This window comes from Miniopterus schreibersii (assembly GCF_964146895.1).
Source record: "Miniopterus schreibersii genome assembly, chromosome: 5".
Taxonomy (NCBI): domain Eukaryota; kingdom Metazoa; phylum Chordata; class Mammalia; order Chiroptera; family Miniopteridae; genus Miniopterus; species Miniopterus schreibersii.
The window spans coordinates 2,644,531-2,661,208 of record NC_138106.1 but is presented as its reverse complement, the minus strand read 5'-3'; the positions used below and the strand labels follow the sequence as shown (position 1 = coordinate 2,661,208).

Sequence of the window (16,678 nt, the reverse complement as noted above, 5' to 3'; positions counted from 1 at the left end):
CCGGGAATCGAACCGGGATCTTCTGCTCAACCGCTGAGCCAGGCCCGCCCAGCTCGGCGCTCTCTTCTTTTTTGGAACCATTTGTTCAGCTCCTAGACTTTCTGGACTGGTCCCATTGTTTTCATACAGTCCTTTGTCTTTTAATTTTTCTTTTTCTTTTTTTTTTTTATACTTTCTAAGGGGTATTTCTAAACTTTCTCTTCTTATCCTACTGAAAAAGAATTTTTTTTACATTTCTATCAGGTTTTTAATTTTCAAGAGCGCCTTTGTTCCTCGACTTTCCCTGTCTCGGCGACGCTGTCCCCGCTCATCTCTGAGGGCCTGGCCTCCCTGCCGCACTGTCCGCTTGCCCCAGTTTCCTCTGGGTCTCAGTTAGAGGCTCGTTGACCTACGTTCAGTAGAGACTGGAACGCTCTGCGTGTGGCTGGGGCTTGTCGGCCTCCTCGCCTGCCCTTCGCCTGGCTGTTGACGGGAAGATGCCTGCAGCGTCGTTGGAAGGGTCGGATTCTCCTGACTGAAGGCCGAGCGGCCTCGCCGTGCTCGGAGCAGCCGGGAAGCACCGGGCCCGGGCTCCGTGTGCGTGGTTCTTAGTCCCGCTGTGGTGTCACCTCCCGGCTTGTAGCTGTGCCCGTGCCCTCTGGTCAGAGAGTAAACCGCCTCCTGTATGCACCTAAGGGCCCAGCTACCCCTTGAACTTTCAGACAGCCTTTTTACTTCAGTCTCTCTTCACCTCCACTTTCAGAGGTCGGTACCCAGCGTTGCCGATTCCCAGATCTTAGAGGAATTCTAGTGTAAACGTGGCTGATTCTTGGTTTTCCCCATTGCTGCTTTTCTGTTTTCTTCAAATTTGCATTGCTGTTGTCCCCTCTTTTCTCCCTCATTCTTACAGGATTGTACCTTAAAAACAACAACAAAAACCCTTTAGAGCAGTTCTAGTAGGTTTCCAGGAAGGAGCATAATTAGGTGCTTGGGTTGAATTCCCTCAACTTACTGGGAAGTCCTGGCACCCACGTTCACGTAGCATTTGCAAGATGAAATTGGAGCCTGTTGCCCATTTCTACCCCTCCCCAAAGAACATGTGACATTCAGAAGCAGTTGGAATTTTAAAATTCTGCTTATTTCTTTAAGTGCAGAACTGATGCCCGTGTTTTGAATGGGCGTAGACGGTACATGTTTGATTCTTCTGTACAGCATGTGAAAACTACAGCCAGAACATACGTGCTCAGTGCACGGACATGAGCGTGCACAGTGTAGGAAATACGGGCGGTTAGTGTTATTTGTGGTAGTTATGTCTGCTCCTTGGGGACGGACATGGCCGGGCTCCTGTGAGGCTCCGGCAGGCCGATCTCAGCTGATCAGTGCATAACCTGGTTTTATGAGTGCTTCTGTTTAAAGCCATCACATTTCATACATGTTGCAAATAGTAAACATTGAACTCAAGGCCAGTAGCCCCCTAACCTGGGCCTGAATGAAGCTATTCTAACACGTATTTTCCCCACAAAGCACGTCACAGCCTCCTTGCACTTAGGATCACTGGGCAGCACTTCAGCACCACACTTGGGCCATTTTAACCATTTTTAAAAGCACAAAATGTGAAAAATGCGGCACTCCTTAGCCCACGGAAAGGAGCCTTGCTTATGGTAGGAGAGCTGAGACAGGAGTGCAGGGCAGCCCTTTGTTGGCCTCAGCTGGGAGGGAATGCGTTTTGGGGGCCTCAGATTCTCTACGACTCCAGGCTTCTGCTTGTCTGCCAACGACCGCAAATGCAGTGGAGGGTTGATTGCGCACAGGCTTACAGGTTTTAGCTAGTAAGCAAATTGGCATATATGGATTCCACAGATAACAAGAATGAGCTGCAGCTGTAAAGCAAACGCCTGTGTGACCAACCACCAGCCCCTCTCCCAGGAGGTTCATTACACTTCAAGGAAGTTCCGATTTTTAAGGGTTTTCTTATGGACACCAGATCTGCCCCTGACTTTCATTCAGTAGTCCCAAGTTCTGCTTCGGAAGTTAAATATTCAAGATAAATACATTAAGTCTCAGATTTCAGCATAGCCTTCTCCGTTCTCTGTGGTGCACAGCAAACGACATGGGTTTCAGACCCTTCACCGTCTGGGTCTTTTGTTTTTCTCTGGACAGTTTTGAGGTGGTTGATGCCGCCTTTCGTATGTGGCCTCCAAGTTGGATATAGTACTCCAGGTGGACACCGCTGCCGTTAGACTGCAGGAGTGAGGACGAATAAGATGAAACGAGGGCCGCCGTGCCCGTGGCGCGGCTTCTGCTCTCCCGACTCTAACCTGACATCTGATTGGCCGCCTGTGGCAGGTTCTCCGTGAGGCCCTCTTGCCTCCACGTGGAGCTTGCTGACTCCGGTTCCAGAAGTTTTCATCGCTTCTCACAGACCAGGCTTTATTACTATAATATTCCCTGTACACTCTAGAAGTTGAATGGCCACTTTTTACTACAGCCCAAGAATCTTTAGGAGTTTGGAGGCACCTTTGAGTCTCCACTGTGCCTTTGTTTCTGTCTCTCATCTCTTTATATTCCTGGTTCCTAACTTGCATCTTTGTTTTGACCGATCAGATGTGCTTTACCTTCTTTGTGCATCTCTGCCCTTGTCCCCCCCGCCCCCCACCAAATGTTGCTATTTTCCTGCAATGAAGATCTTATTTCTCTTTGAATTTTGTGACTTGGTTCAACCCTGTCTTTCTTACTGGTTGAATTAAGTAAAATTGGCAGCTTTTATCTACCATTGTTCCGTTTATTCGCTGACTTACGTATTCGTCGAACATCTGCTGAGCGCTGTGTGCCAGGCTCTCTGCACCTCCAGGATGCAGCCTTAGTGGGGTGAGAGACTGCTCCTGAGTGGTGACCCCCCAGCGCGTGCGGGATGAGAGGCGGTGCTCACGGTTCCCGAGGAGAGGCGCCCCGTGGGGAGCAGCTGAATCCGAAAGGGCAGTTTCACTCCGTAGCCGCTGCTTTCATACCCCTCCTCCTGCTCTGCAGGTGGTGCGGCCCCTTAGGTGCCTTCCCCCCACACTTGAATTAAGCCCCACTGCAGTGGCCCGGTTGGTGGACACACCTTTGGTCTGTTGTTCAGCAAGATAAGCCAGTCTGACTGTTTTCAAAGCCCCAGTTTCTGATTCTGTCAGTGCATATTTAAAAAATTTCCCTTGCCCAGCCGGCGTGGCTCAGTGGTTGAGCATCAACCCATGAACCAGGAGTTCAGGGTTCGAGTCCTGGTCAGGGAACATGCCTGGGTTTCTGGCTCAGTCCCAAGTAGGGGGCATGTGGGAGGCAGCTGATCAATGACTCATTCTCATCATTGATGTTTCTCCCTTCCTCTCTCTGAAATAAAAAATAATATATATATTAAATAATTTCTCTTGACCCTGTCACCTAACATTTTTGCTAAACCCGTACACGGATGTTTAGAAGACTCATTGGATCTGAATAGAATTTTCTGGCAACCCTTTGTTCTCTACTCTCGGGATCTTTGCTGCCCCCCCCCCCCATCTCTCCAGCGTCTCCTCTCCCAGGAGGCTGAACGCCAGGCGACGCAGGGGCTGAATTGAGCAGGAAGGGGAGCAGTGAGCAGCACAGCTCGGGGACGTCCACCTGACTCCGGCGCTCACTATCAGTTTCATGAGCTTTGGCATTTCATTTATTTGCTGTCATAGTAACCAGGACTCCTGCCAGTCTTTCTGTTTCCCATCTTTTATTCATCTGTGTGCATCTGGAGGGGGATGGAAAGGATGGAAAGGAGGTCTCCCAGTGAAAGGATTGTGCGTTTGGGGTGCCCTTCGACTAGGAAGCATGGGGGGGGGGGCCTTAATTTTGATGATGTTGCCAGCTGTGGAAGTGGTACGAACTGCAAGTAGTCACCTGTTGGACTGTCCTTTCTCCATTTCACGTTCAGGGAGGGCTCCATTGTATCTGTGAGCAAAGTGGAGCTTTTATGACCCTTAGAGTTGGAGGAGATTGTTGCTGAAAATCCTTTATAAACAGCAGTTCAGCCAGAATCATCTATCTTTGGGGTGATGAGAAGCCAGGCACCTTCCTACTAGAATGTGGTTCTCACCTTTATTTGCACCTGGGCGCTTTAAACAATTCTAGTGCCAAAGAGTTTTGAATCCCCAGGCCAGCTGAGTAGAAATGCCTGAGGGTGAGACCCAAGCATCTCATTTTTACAGCTCCCCAGATGATCCCAGTGTGCGCGGGGGAGTGCCTTGGCGTTTTTGCCATGGTCCTTCGACTTACCAGATCATGAAAGGAATGGTCACTTACCTGCAAGTGAGCCCCCAAATTTGACCGTAAATGATCTCTGAATGGTATTCCTAGACTTAAGACCTCAGAAAGAAATGGATTAATTAAGGAACAACACTGTTATGGTTCAACTACAGGTGCTGGTAACCTCGACACAGCACCTGACAGTGGTAAGTTCATACAGGGCTGATCCCATGTGATCAGGACCGTGCTCTGTGGGTCACGTCTTCTTTTTAATCCTCACCGGAGAGTATTTTTTCTGTTGCTTTTCAGAGAGAGCGGAAGGAGGAGAGAGGCAGAGACAGAGACACACATTGATTGGTTGCCTCCTGCACACGCCCCACGAGCCTGCAACCCAGTCCGTGCCCTTGGCCAGAAAGGAACCTGGACCTTTCAGTCCGCAGGTCGACACTCACCACTGAGCCAGACCGGCCAGGACTCTGGGTTAGCTCTGGAAGTCTGTTTGCTTCTAGGCAATGCTGGTATTGACAGCTGAGCACGTGCTGGCTGCAGGGGTCCCTTGGGCGCCCGCTGCATCGAAGGCTGAGGCGGGCCCAGGGCATCCTGCCCGCCTCCGGCCGGAGCTGCTCTGCCGCCACCTGCCGCTTTTACACCCGCACCGTGAGCCGGGCTGAGCGCCCGCTGCCTTGGTGCCGTGGCGGTAACCGGTGCCGAACGCAGGCGTTGTGCTCCTGCTCCTCCGGTTTTGTTTTTCTCTCATTCTTCTCTGGGCTCCTTATTTTCATCACTGACCTAAAAGAACATTTTAATGTTAGATTTCTCAGGTCCCGGGACTCTCAGTCCTGGTCACATGGCTCCTCTCACTTCTCCCCTCACCACGGTTTCCCTGGCCCGCCCTGGGCCTAGGACCAGAGATGCCTGGGCTCCTGACTGCGGGTTCCCGCTCCCCCGATCCCGAGGTGCAGCAGCTCGTGATGCCGCGGCTCTGCCGCACTCTTCCCGTCACCGCGGGAGCCGTCCTCTGGTTGTCACGCCGTTAGACACTGCGTGGGTGCGGAGCCAGCGGAGGAGCGCTCGTGCCGAGGCGCGTGGTCAGGGCGTCAGCAGCACCCACCAGTTTCGGCACCTACTGGAAGAGAGCCCTGGCAGAGAGTTAGGGGAAGAAGTTCTTAAAACTCAGTTTGCCCCTTTCATTGCTCATTGTAAAATAAACCAGATGACGGCAAAGTGTTAAAAAAAAAATAGGACACTCATTACTTAGGGAAAACGGGTAGTATTTTGCTGTGTACTCATCCAGACCTCCTTTCATGTGTGTACAAAATTAACTTTTTTCTTCTGAAAAAACAAAAACCTGTGTAGGTTGATTACACACGCTGATTTCTTTATTAAAGTTTTGCGTTTTTTTCTTATTTTTTAAATCCTCATCAGAGGATATTTTTCCATTGCTTTTCAGAGAGTGGAAGGGAGAGAGAGGAGAGAGAGAAACATCGATGTGAGAGAGAGACACGTCAGTTGGTTGCCTCCTGCACAGGGCTGGGGGTCGAGCCTGCAGCTGAGGTACGTGCCCCTGGCTGGAATCGAACCCAGGACCCTTCAGCCCTCAGGCCGCCGCTCTAGCCACTGAGCCAAACCGGCCAGGGCTTTTTGAGGTATTTTGATGTCAACATAGAAGACTGAACATCCTATGTTTTAATGGCTGCATAGTACTTGTTCAGTCAGTGAAAGCAGTGCTGAGAGGTCTTCTGTTCAAGCAGCTGTCTCCATTTACTCCCTCCCCCTGCACGCGGCGAGTGTGCCCATAGCTAGATCTTGTGCGTGGGCAGGGCAGCTTTGGGAGTCAATTCCTAGACGTGACTGTGCGATGGAAGGTATACACATTTTAAACTAATATTTATCGCTAAATTGTGCTCCAGAAAGTTCACATTTTTACCATTGTAGGCGAGTGAAGAAACTTAAATCTTAATGTTCTAGTAAAAAAAACTGCCTCGAGTGGAAAAAAGCAGTGGCTTCCACCTATACAAGACTCGGTGCCCAGGTTGATTCTACCCTAAACATGAATTTCGTCCGAATCTTCCTCCCGTCCTTCTGTCGTGTCAGCCCCACCCACTTGCGAGCGCCCTAACCGACCCTCCTGGAGTCTCCTGGAGGTGGGTGTGCCGCCGTGGGGCCTGGCCGGAGCCCGCGGTCCGACCCGTGCTCCCTGCGCTCCCGCCTCCTGCTGCTGACTTGCTGCGTCCGTCTTCATGTCCCTGTCACACATTTTCAACCTGCAGAGACGGTTTCACATCCCCGTGGCTACCCTTTTGGAGGTGGATTTCACAGTGAGCAACTGGGAAATGCTTGTCTTGAGGAAGACACTTGGAGAGGATTCTAGGCAAATAGTAGGTGGAGCCCTAGGAGATGATTCTTCCCAGTGATGGCTTCATAAGGTCCACCCTGTCCTCCTGATGCCCACAGGATTTGGTCTACTCTTGAGAGACCGACCGTTCAGTTGTCGCTCCATCGCCAGATGTCAGGATGTACATGCCGCCTCTTCTACAACTGATTGTGCCACTCACGTTACTTCTGCACGTCCTCTAGCCCCGTAACTGTTCTCGTAAAGGTGATCGTGTAAAATACCATATTTGCGAGTGGTTTTCACCTAAGACATCCTGTAGCAGCTCTTAAAGCTCTATAGCTTTGACGGTTAAATGACCACTTGGTATGTCTGAGCTGTGAATCTACAGTATTTAATATAACATTCTTTTAAAAACTTGGGGTGCTTTTGTTTTTGCAGAGCACACAACAGTTTTTCACTGCATTGCAGTGTTTGTTACTTTCCTAGCACACCTTGTATACCTGGGTGCCTCTGTGCTCCCCCCTCCCTAAGCCTGTTAAGTCTTTGTGCAGTAGTTACTCCATGTCTGTTATAAATGGGCTAGTAAAAATGATTCATGGGCATATAATGGGGCAGTTAAGCTCTCAAGTGTTGGCTGTCTTTGACCTTTGAAAAGCATCTAACAGTTACTTTTCCAGTTACCCCCAAGTTATACAGTTCTGAGAATGGCCTATGAATGCTGTCCATGCGAAACTTGTAGAGAGAGAAAATTCATTGAGAACTACTAACTTAGCACGTGAGGAAATGGAGGCACAAATTTAACATTGGTAAATTTTAATTACGCACTCAGGGCTGTGTAACTGATTCGTCAGTGGCTGAGCTGGGACCGGAGTCGTTTTCCTGGTTTCCATCCCCATTCATTTCGCTGTTCTCTCCCATAGTTTTGCAAGAGAGCGTGGTCAGTACCCCGTTTGCCTTTCCAGCATCGTGTCCCAGTGACAGAGGCGGAGGGGGAAGAGCTGCTTGCGGATGGCGGGAGAAGCCCATCGGAAACACGGCCAGGCCAGCTCTCAGAATAGTTGGAACAAATGGTTTAATTAAATGAGGATTATGGCGGTCAGATCACTTGCTCACTGTAGCCTGTGGGTTTTACACTGAACCTTGTGCTGGGTTAAGCACAACTTTGTTTTTAAGTGTAAAAATTTTGTTTTGATGAGGAAAGTTGAAGTTGGCGACCTGGGTTGATTAGATCACGAGCATGCCGGCCGGCCTGGTGATTTTGTAGAATTCCTGCTGAATGCCGTGGTGATTTGAGCAGTCAGCTGATGTTTAGGTTGGTGCCTTGTGTGTCTGCTGGGTGACCCACCCATGGGGAATTCACTTTCTGTAGCTCAGTGGCCCAGGCTATGGTTTTATTCGGGTATATTTAGAATGAGTGGATGGAGGCCTCGCCGGCTTCCCTGAGCCCGTTACACTGCAGAGCAGAAGTTGGCCAGGAAGTGAATAGTTAGGCCTTGTTGGCCACAGGGTCTCTCCTGTACTCTCAGGAAGGCCCTGTGGGCCCTGTGTGGTCGTCCGAGCTGTGTTCCTGTAAGACTATTACACAAACAGGCAGAGAGCCAGGCTTGGCCCACGGGCCCTGGTTTGCTGACCCCCCATTTACAGTGCCAAGGTCAGTTATATAGAACAGGCTGAGCTCCCTAATAAACAAGAAATACTTCTACCCCACCTTCATCTTTGTTTTTAAACTTTTGAGTAATTTGAAATCACAGTGAAATGAACGTGTCTGTTCAAGCAGTCACAATTTGACCTTGACATACCAAAGTCAAACAAATGTGTTTTGATAATTCCCTAAGTAACATTCTTGTTAGGAAGCTAATATCCCCTTTTTTGGACAGAAGAAAATCTTTTCTTTCACAAGCCTATAAATACTTGAGTTGGAATTTAAACAAGACGAGGTATTGAGATGCATTCCTTTTTAATAAGGCAAACTAAAATTAGAATGTGTGATTTGGGTAGCTAATCGGAAGACTAGCAGTGATCAATCCAAGTTCTGTTTGTTTTCTGAGCTCTTGTTCTTTATTTGGAGAGGTGTTCACCCGCCTCATCACAAGCTAGTTGATGCGATGCCAGGTCAAGGAATCACATTTTTAATGAAATGAAATACTACCCTGCTGTTAGCAATGAGGCTTCTGCAAAACTATGGAAATGTCTGTGAACTAATGAGATGTGAGGAGTTACAGGTTGCCGTAGACCTTCTACCAAGTTAGTGTCAATGGAAAGAGATTTTGGCCTGTTTTTATTGGTTTTAGGAAATTTGTTTTATAAGGTTGGTTAAAGATAAAAAGAATTTTCAGTAGGCATTTTTAAAATCTCTAGTGGGCTACAATATGAAATGCAGGTAAAAATTTTATACCTAACCCTTAAACTAATAGTGCATTCACAGCATTTTAGCAGCGTTCGCCAGGAAGGACCCGGATGGGAATGGTGGATCTCCCTGGCTTCCTGGAGCGCACTTAGGTGGTTCTGCAGTTTTCTTTTCATTCGATCCAGAGCCACCCTTGGGAAGGCGTGCTTTCTGAGGCTCCCCCCTGCACGGCAGAATCTCTGCACTGCCTCCCTTCACGGTGCCCGGGAGGTGTCCCCTTCCTGCCCAGGTGTCCTCTGGCCTCCTCTCCTGACTGCTGTGTCACTGTCGTCCTCCCTGCGTCAGGCTCTTGTGCAGACCGGCTCCTGTACCCGTAGAGTAGCATCTTGGGCCCAGGCTCCGAATCTGTAACCCTTCTTTTCCGTGTGTGTGAAGGTTGAGCATGTGACGCTAGAACACGGCCAGTTCGGGCATGTGGCACTCACACAGCAAGGCACATGCCAGCGTCGTCTTCATTGTTGAAGACATCTTACGTTTTGTCCTTGTGGCTGGTTCCTTCCCTTTCACTGTAACTTGCTCAGGTTTTCTGTTTCCTAGAACTCTTTGCTCACACGTGTTTGCCCCCCACTTCTGGCGCCTTCTCGTCATTGCTGTCTCACCTCCACCACGGACTCAGCCTGCCCTCCAGCCCCGTCTTGCCAAGTGACCGTGCGGCCACCACACTGTGGCTTTTCCTTCGTCTCCGTTCGCCACCTGTCACTCAGTTTGTACCTTTTCCATTTGCTGCCCCGGCGTTGAGTCCTCTCGTCAGCCCCCAGATGTTTGTGCCGAGGTTCTCGGGCGCGCCCTCCGCAGTGCTCTCGCTCCGGGGCTGCCGGGGGTGTCATTCCACCCACCCTCTCGTTGAGCTTGACGTTGACGTCCTGAGAGGTCCACCCCGGGGGGCGTGTCCTAAACCACATTTACCTTTGCTTCCCTGTGGCTATTAGCACCTCTCCCAGCCGCCTATTTTGGTGGCCTCTTTGGCCACCTTCCCTCCCTGTCCACTCTCCGTTAGCTGGGGTTGACCTGAAAAGCCTCTTGCGCCCATCTCTCTGTGCGTACCCCTGCAGAGAGATACCGGGAAAACTTCGTCCCAGTGGGTGAAGTCTTTTATCTCTGGATGATGGGATGTCTGTTGTTTGGATTTTTTTATAACAGGCATTTGTTATTGATAGACTTCTACCCAACCTGGAATCTTACTTCTCAACCTCCCTTGTCCTGACTTCTTCCAGGGGCCTCCTCTCTCCTCAGCTCACTCTTAAGTCTCTGCTGCACTCAGTGCCTGGTTCGCTTGCTCTCTGCATCTCCCGCTGTCACCTTCGGGGCTTCCCTCGGTTAAGCCTTCAGTGGTAAAACCCCCCTCCCAGCTGACTGCTTTCCCCTCGCTGAGCGCCCTGGTCCCGGTGCCACTCGCGTCCTGCCCCTGGTCTCGCGTGGGGTTTTGTGTTAATCCCTCTATCAGACTGTAAGCTCCATGAGGGCAGAGATTGGGTCCTACTCATCTTTCCCCAGTCTGGTTACAATCTCCCAACTTTTCTTTGGGGGATAACCTCTTTTCCGCCGGCTGTGGTTTTGGTGGGATGGGCAAAGTGTCCTGCCAAGAGGATGCTCTTTCCCTGGAGTTTGAACTTGAGCCGTGGGATGCAAGGACTGACAGTGATTGGTGCTGCTTCGTCCTGGCCAAGGCGCCCTGAAGAAGCCGCTCCTAGTGCCTGCCTCCCAGACCCTGGAGCTGCTCTGCCCCTGGACTCTCCGAGGCCGGCTTCTTCAGATTCCCCTTCGTATCTGTGAGCTATCGCATATCTTTACAGTAAATGTCGGTCTCTCTCTCTGTCTCTCCCTCTCTTTTTCTCTCTTTTTTAAAAAAATTTAAGGTAGCCAAAGACAGTTTCTGTTGCTTTGACTCAGATTTAGATTTCCCCAGTAGAGCTGTTAGGATTAGAACTGACCAGACTGATCATTCTAGTTCTTACATGGATTCTGATGTGTTTTTTCCTTCTTTTTAAAAACAAAAACAAAACAAAACAGCCAGAGACCGCTGCTGCTTTGAAACGGACGATAGAGGCCCTGATGGACAGAGGGGCGGTCGTGAGGAACTTGGAGAACCTCGGTGAGCGCGAGCTTCCTTACAGGATCTCTGCCCACAGTCAGCGGCACAGCAGAGGAGGGTAAGTTTCTCACTGAACCTTTGAGCCATGTCTTTGGCCAGCTCTGTAAAGAATGCTGCTGATTCATCATAGAAATTGTTATAATTTCATAGTCAGATCCCGTCGGGCCGGGGTGTCCAGGTACATGGCCCAGCAGTGTTGTGTCCCCAGTGGATGGGAGGCAGTGACGCTGGCCCGTCACAGACTGTACCCAGCACAAACACAGGCCGTGCTGGGAGCAGCAGGCTAGGAGCTCTCCACTGGGGAACCTAAGCACTGTTTCCCTGGCGTTCCTTTAACTTTGGCCTTGAATCCCGTCGGTGAGCAGTGTGCCCTTCACGTGCTCAGTGCGTTCTTCGCGAACGTGTAGGCTGCAGGTAACGGGCAGAGTGAGCTGCTTCGGGCTGCGCTGTGTAAACGGAGCCTGATCACTGTGTCCGCTCGACCAGTGATCACAGCTTTCGAAATGGGATTGTTTCTCACAGTGTGCGGCCACTTCCTCAGACGTCTGTCAGGGGTTCGATTCTGTAGTGACAACTGTCCTTTGTGGAAACCCTTTGAGACCAGCTTGTCGAGTTGGCACACGGCTTCCCTAGGCCCGACCGTGTCCCCTTCTCGCCCTGGTTCCTGGTTGGAGGGAGAGCGTCGCACACGGCCGGGCTTCCGGGAGTGGGGTGGAGGGGGTCCGGGAGCCAGTCGTTTCCTCGGAGGATCCCGGAGGAGAGGCCAGGTCCCCCTCTGCTGCTCGACAGCGGGTGGCCTCCGCTTCCTGCTCGCTGAGCTCCGTGGTGGCCCTCCCGTCCCCGCCGTCTCTGAAGGCGCGCTCTGTGGACCCACTGGGCGCTGCGGTCCTCGCGTGGAGCCCCTGGTCCGTGCGGGGCAGGCCGCGGGGTAGCCGGCAGGGTCTCCCGCTGAGGCCTTCTCGCTGCAGCTAAACCTGCTGCCAGCCTCGCCCTCGCCGGCTTCGCCCGCGCTAGTGGTCTGCCTTCCAGAGGCCTCGGGGAGGGCCGAGGCGTTGCCAGGCGACGTGAAGCGCACAGTGGCTGTTCCTCCTACACAGTCGTAACCGTGAGGGATGGAGGTTGTGTGTGTAATATTTTTTTAAAAACTGAACCACAGAGGGCTTTGGTTTTAACAGCCGGCTGTGAATCCTTTTGCCTTTTTGTTTGGCCGAGACTGATGAGCCAGGTTCTCCGGTGTCCGCGCCCACGTGCTTTCGGGGTGCAGCAGGAGGCTTTCCCGGGAGAGGGTTTCACGTGTGGAGGTCGGCGTGCCGCGGTCTGCGCATCGCTTCTGCTGCTGGGCGGTGCTGCTGCTGCCGAGGACCGCGGTGTGAGCGGCTTTGTGTTGACGTGTTTCGTTTCCGGCCCCTGTGCGTGCGCAGTGCCGGGGTAGGCCGGTGCTGCTTTCACGGGTGGACAGATCAGAGTCCTGGACAAACACCCGGACCTAGTCAGAGCTGAGACACACTCGCCTTCCATCCCGGGGCCTCAGGCACACGCGCCCCACGCGCTCTGTGCTGCAGTCACTTCGTCCGTTTAGGTGAAGGGTTTATTTGTTCTTTTTCACTCGCAGTCTCAGCAAAGGAGAAGCAGCTTTCTTAAAGTGTATAGTGTGTGTGCTACATATAGACACAGAAGGGTGCCCAGCCCCAGTCGGGGAGGCTCCTGTCTTAAGCTTGCTTTTCTGGGATAAATCCATGCCTGGGATTTTTGTTTAAGGTGATGTTTTCCAGAGTGTTGTCTCTGAAATGCTAGTTACACAGATCTCCACCCGAAGACGCGGCGTCTGCGCTCAGTTAGGCGCGGGAGCCTTGTACGATCTAACCTTCCCAGGAGCCACAGCCCGCAGATGTTGCCAGCTCTTCCCGAACAGCCCTGGGGCCATGCCCTGCCCTGGCTCTGGAGCTTTGGTGGGCACCGATTTCAGTCCTGAGGCTGCTGTGTAGGACCGTGTTTTAGCTGGCTGATGGGTGAGCTCGATGCCCTCCGAGACGTCACACTGATGTGCTGCGCTTGGTGTTACCTGTTTGTTGCTCTTACATTTTATGGGAGAAGAAGGATGCCCAGGTGGTATTCCTAGGTCTCAGCATGGTTCTCGTGATTGTCGTGGTTGCTGATCTCAAGGAGTTTTCATTTGAATTGGGGACTTGGCCTGCATGTGGCTCACCTCGCACCAGCCAGGGGGTGAGGGCAGGCCCCGCATAACAGGTTCCCTTGGCTTGGCTCAGCCAGGCAGGCATCTGTCAGTGACACCCCATCATGTAGGGTGACTGCCTCTGCCATTCTCCCACCCTCACCTCCTTTCCCCACACCCACACCCACACCCCTCCTGCACACGTGCCCAGTAGGCCTGAAAGACATGGTAGAAAGTGCTCAGGCAGGAGAGAGCCTCCTGTTTTCGGGTTATCCGAGGAGGATGGTGGCACCTTGAAAGTTGTACCTGGTGTTACTATTACAGCAGGTCTTGTATGCAGCTTACGCAAAAAAAAAAAACACACACAATTATAGTCCAGACATTAACTTGGTCAGTCCCCACCTTAAAGGCAGGTGACTCACATTCCAGACATGTGTCTGTGAGTCTGTTTGTAACTGGGAACCTATTTGCCCATTGGAACAACTGATGGTTAGGCTCTCAGGCCGATTCACAGAAACTTACTTAACTCAGTCTCTGGGGGTGATAGAAGCAACAGGTCACTTACGTATAGCTGAGCACCATTTGAAAACCTGTTTCTAAAATGCTGCTCTGTTCCAGCCAGCAGCAGAGCAGAGCTGGGGCCAGGCCTCCTTTACCAGGGACGGGATGATACCTCAGGCATCATCTTAATAAAAACTGATTAAGAATGTTTTTCCAGGGGAAGTCACTTCCCACGTCAGTTGTCCCCCAGGGGTGTGCGTTTAGGAACGGGGGCGTTGACCAGATGTCCCAGTTGCCGCTTGGGCCAGGCTGGTGCTTGGGGAGTTTGGGTCTTCTGGACCAGCTGTCCATGTGGAGGTTCCGGTCTCACTCACCTGTTGTCCCCAGGCTGTGTCCAGAAACTACAGAGGACGACTCGGAGCCAGGGTTCTTAGAAGACCTGGGGTTCATTCTCGGCTGTGCATGTGCTTCTTGGAGGCCCCCTCGATTTTCTCTCCTTTGTATCTTCATGTGCTCCCCGGGCACCTTCATCAGCCTGGCAGAGGCAGGGTGCTGTGGAGCAGCCTCACCATGCTCCTCGGAGTGTGAGGGGCGGGATCACGCGCGCAGGAAGGAGCAGTGGGAGCAGGTGCTCGTGTGGACCCTGCTGAGGCCTCACGCAGTCGCCCTGCAGAAGAACCTGTGTCTCCCCTGCACTCACTTTCCACTGGGTGGGGCCGGACTGAGACTGAGACCGAGTGGTTTCTGGTGCTGGAGAGGGAACCAGAGAGGCTGTGCCCGAAGTTCAGTGCTGGCCTGTGTTGTTTGTAAAAGATGCCCCAGGTTGGCTCTGCCTGGTTTCCCAGGTCTGATCTGACTGGTGAGCTGGGCTGACTTTGGAATGTGAGCACTGAGGAGGTCTTTCTTCTCTGTCTGTCCCTTCTCCCTCGTTGGCTTTAAAATGTGAATAGGGGTGAATTGCAAAGAGTTGCTGGACAGCATATAGATGCCCTTCTATTTACGGTACGAGAGTGATAAAAATAACTGGCTCTGGTGAATCAGTGGAATTTTACTGACTCGTTCCCCAAATGTGTCTACAGCTTACTCCAGGAGAGCTGGCACCCTCTCCGAGGAGACGGACTCTGCGTGTAGTTTCCCGGCAGCCAGCATTCATCCCATGCTCTCGGGCTTGCTTGGCAGCCCGAAGTCCAGGCCAGTGTCCCGACCCATCCTCGTGTGCGGGTGGTCCATGGTGGGCTCGCAGGGCAGGCTGCATGGCCCCGGGCGTTGCTTTTAGTGGCTGAGCACCATTTGAAAGGATCCTGCGGCAGGTTTAGTGGCTTTTCAAGTGCAGAGGCCCAGCAGATGAAAATAGAAATGGGCTTTTCCATGCAGGTGCCTTGGTTTGAAGGTAACTCACCGCCTCAGGGGAGCTGGATTCAGCAAGGTTTGACCCACACAGTCCAGGAACTGGCATCCAAACGATCTGTTTTCTGTCTTCAAAAAGGCTCCAGGATGCTTTGGCTCCAAACCCCTCCCCCCACCCACTGCGAGCCACTGAACGCTTCAGTGGAAATTTCCACTTGTCTGCTGGGGGAAGGGGAGGCTGTGAGTGAGTGTGTGACTGTTCGACAGACGAAGAATCCAACTCCAATTCAGGCAGGCGCTTTCTCTGGAAACTCGGAAATACAGGGTTGAGACAAATGAGACGAAAGGCAGATGCAACCTTTACATTTAGGAGCATTGCAGGAACATCCATTTCCTCCCTCGGCCACTGTGGGGAGCACATGGGGGGGCTGATAGTCCTGGGCAGTCTGCACAGCCTGTACCTGACCCAGGGGCCCTGGGGTTGGGACCCAGGCAAGTGGAGCAGAAAGGACCGAGCCGTGGGCTCTTGGGAAACTGCTGCTGCAGATGGAGTGCTCCTGGCGGCGCCCCTTTCAGCTTGGGCTCATCGGTCCTGGGGAAGCCGTTTCTCTGGGTCCTCAGACCCGTGGTTTCAGTCATGGCCGTGGGGAGTCTTATAGTATGAGTCTCGAGAAACACAAGGTGGGTGTGTTATCTGTGAAGACCACGTGGACAGGTTCTACCTATGAAATAACCCGCTGTCCTTTCACCTGCTGAGCATGGGAATCTGTGACGAGAATGCGTTTGTGTCGGGGACCTTCCTGTCCTCTCCTTCCCGGAGTCAGTCATCTCCTTGCTTCGCTTCTGCAGAGTTGGTGCTGCTCAGAAGTGTAGTGCTTTTCTGTAGAAAGGGGCGCTTGGCCGTGGAGTGATGGTGCCCACCTCGTAGGTGAAGCGATGGTCTGGTTGGAACCACACCCGGGAAACACCCCTGTAAGTGTACATGCCGCTGGGCTTTGTGCTTTAGGCGATGGGAGTGCTTGCACCAGCCCTGGCTGCCGGGTGTGCAGACACCTCACTTGTGCCACTGAGCACGTGGTGAAGGTTCTGGGAACGCATAATACAATAGATTTTAGGCTGCTAAGCTGCATAAATGGGGAATGGAAAACTAGCTGTTGGGAGAACTAGATTACTTTTGTTTCTTATTGGAATGTCAGCTTTAGGGTATGTGTGGGCAGTTGCAGTTCTATCATAATCTAAACTGTTTTCCCTGGAGTAAAGAGCCTGTGGTAAGGGTGGAGATGGGAGAGAGTCCTCGTGGGCTGTGACTTTGGGTCCTGTGTTTCGGTTCTGCCAGCTTGGGGAGGCAATGAAGCAGATGTTGGCATTTCACATAGTTAGTTGAGTCCTTCCCTTTCTTAGGCCACGAGGAAGGTGGAGCAAAGGGCTCTCAGATTCCTCTGGAAACACTAGGCCCCTTTTGGCCCCTCGAACAGCAGCTTATCTGAATTTCAGAGTGGTTTCTCCATGGCAACCTTAAGCAGCGTGGAGGGGGAGCGGGTGTCGGGAGTTTCAGGGTCATGGCTTCACCCTGACTCCGTTTTGCAGGTCTGT

At 52.0% G+C, this 16,678-nt stretch overlaps 1 protein-coding gene across 1 annotated transcript in view; it reads left to right on the top strand.

The window, feature by feature from the left end:
- Window positions 1–16,678, top strand: part of MRPS6 (mitochondrial ribosomal protein S6) — a 63,294-nt gene that overhangs the window by 34,027 nt on the left and 12,589 nt on the right. The window contains exon 2 of the mRNA XM_081138215.1: window positions 10,983–11,122. Within this exon, the coding sequence (XP_080994341.1) occupies window positions 10,983–11,122 (140 nt within the window). The remainder of the gene's footprint in view (window positions 1–10,982; window positions 11,123–16,678) is intronic.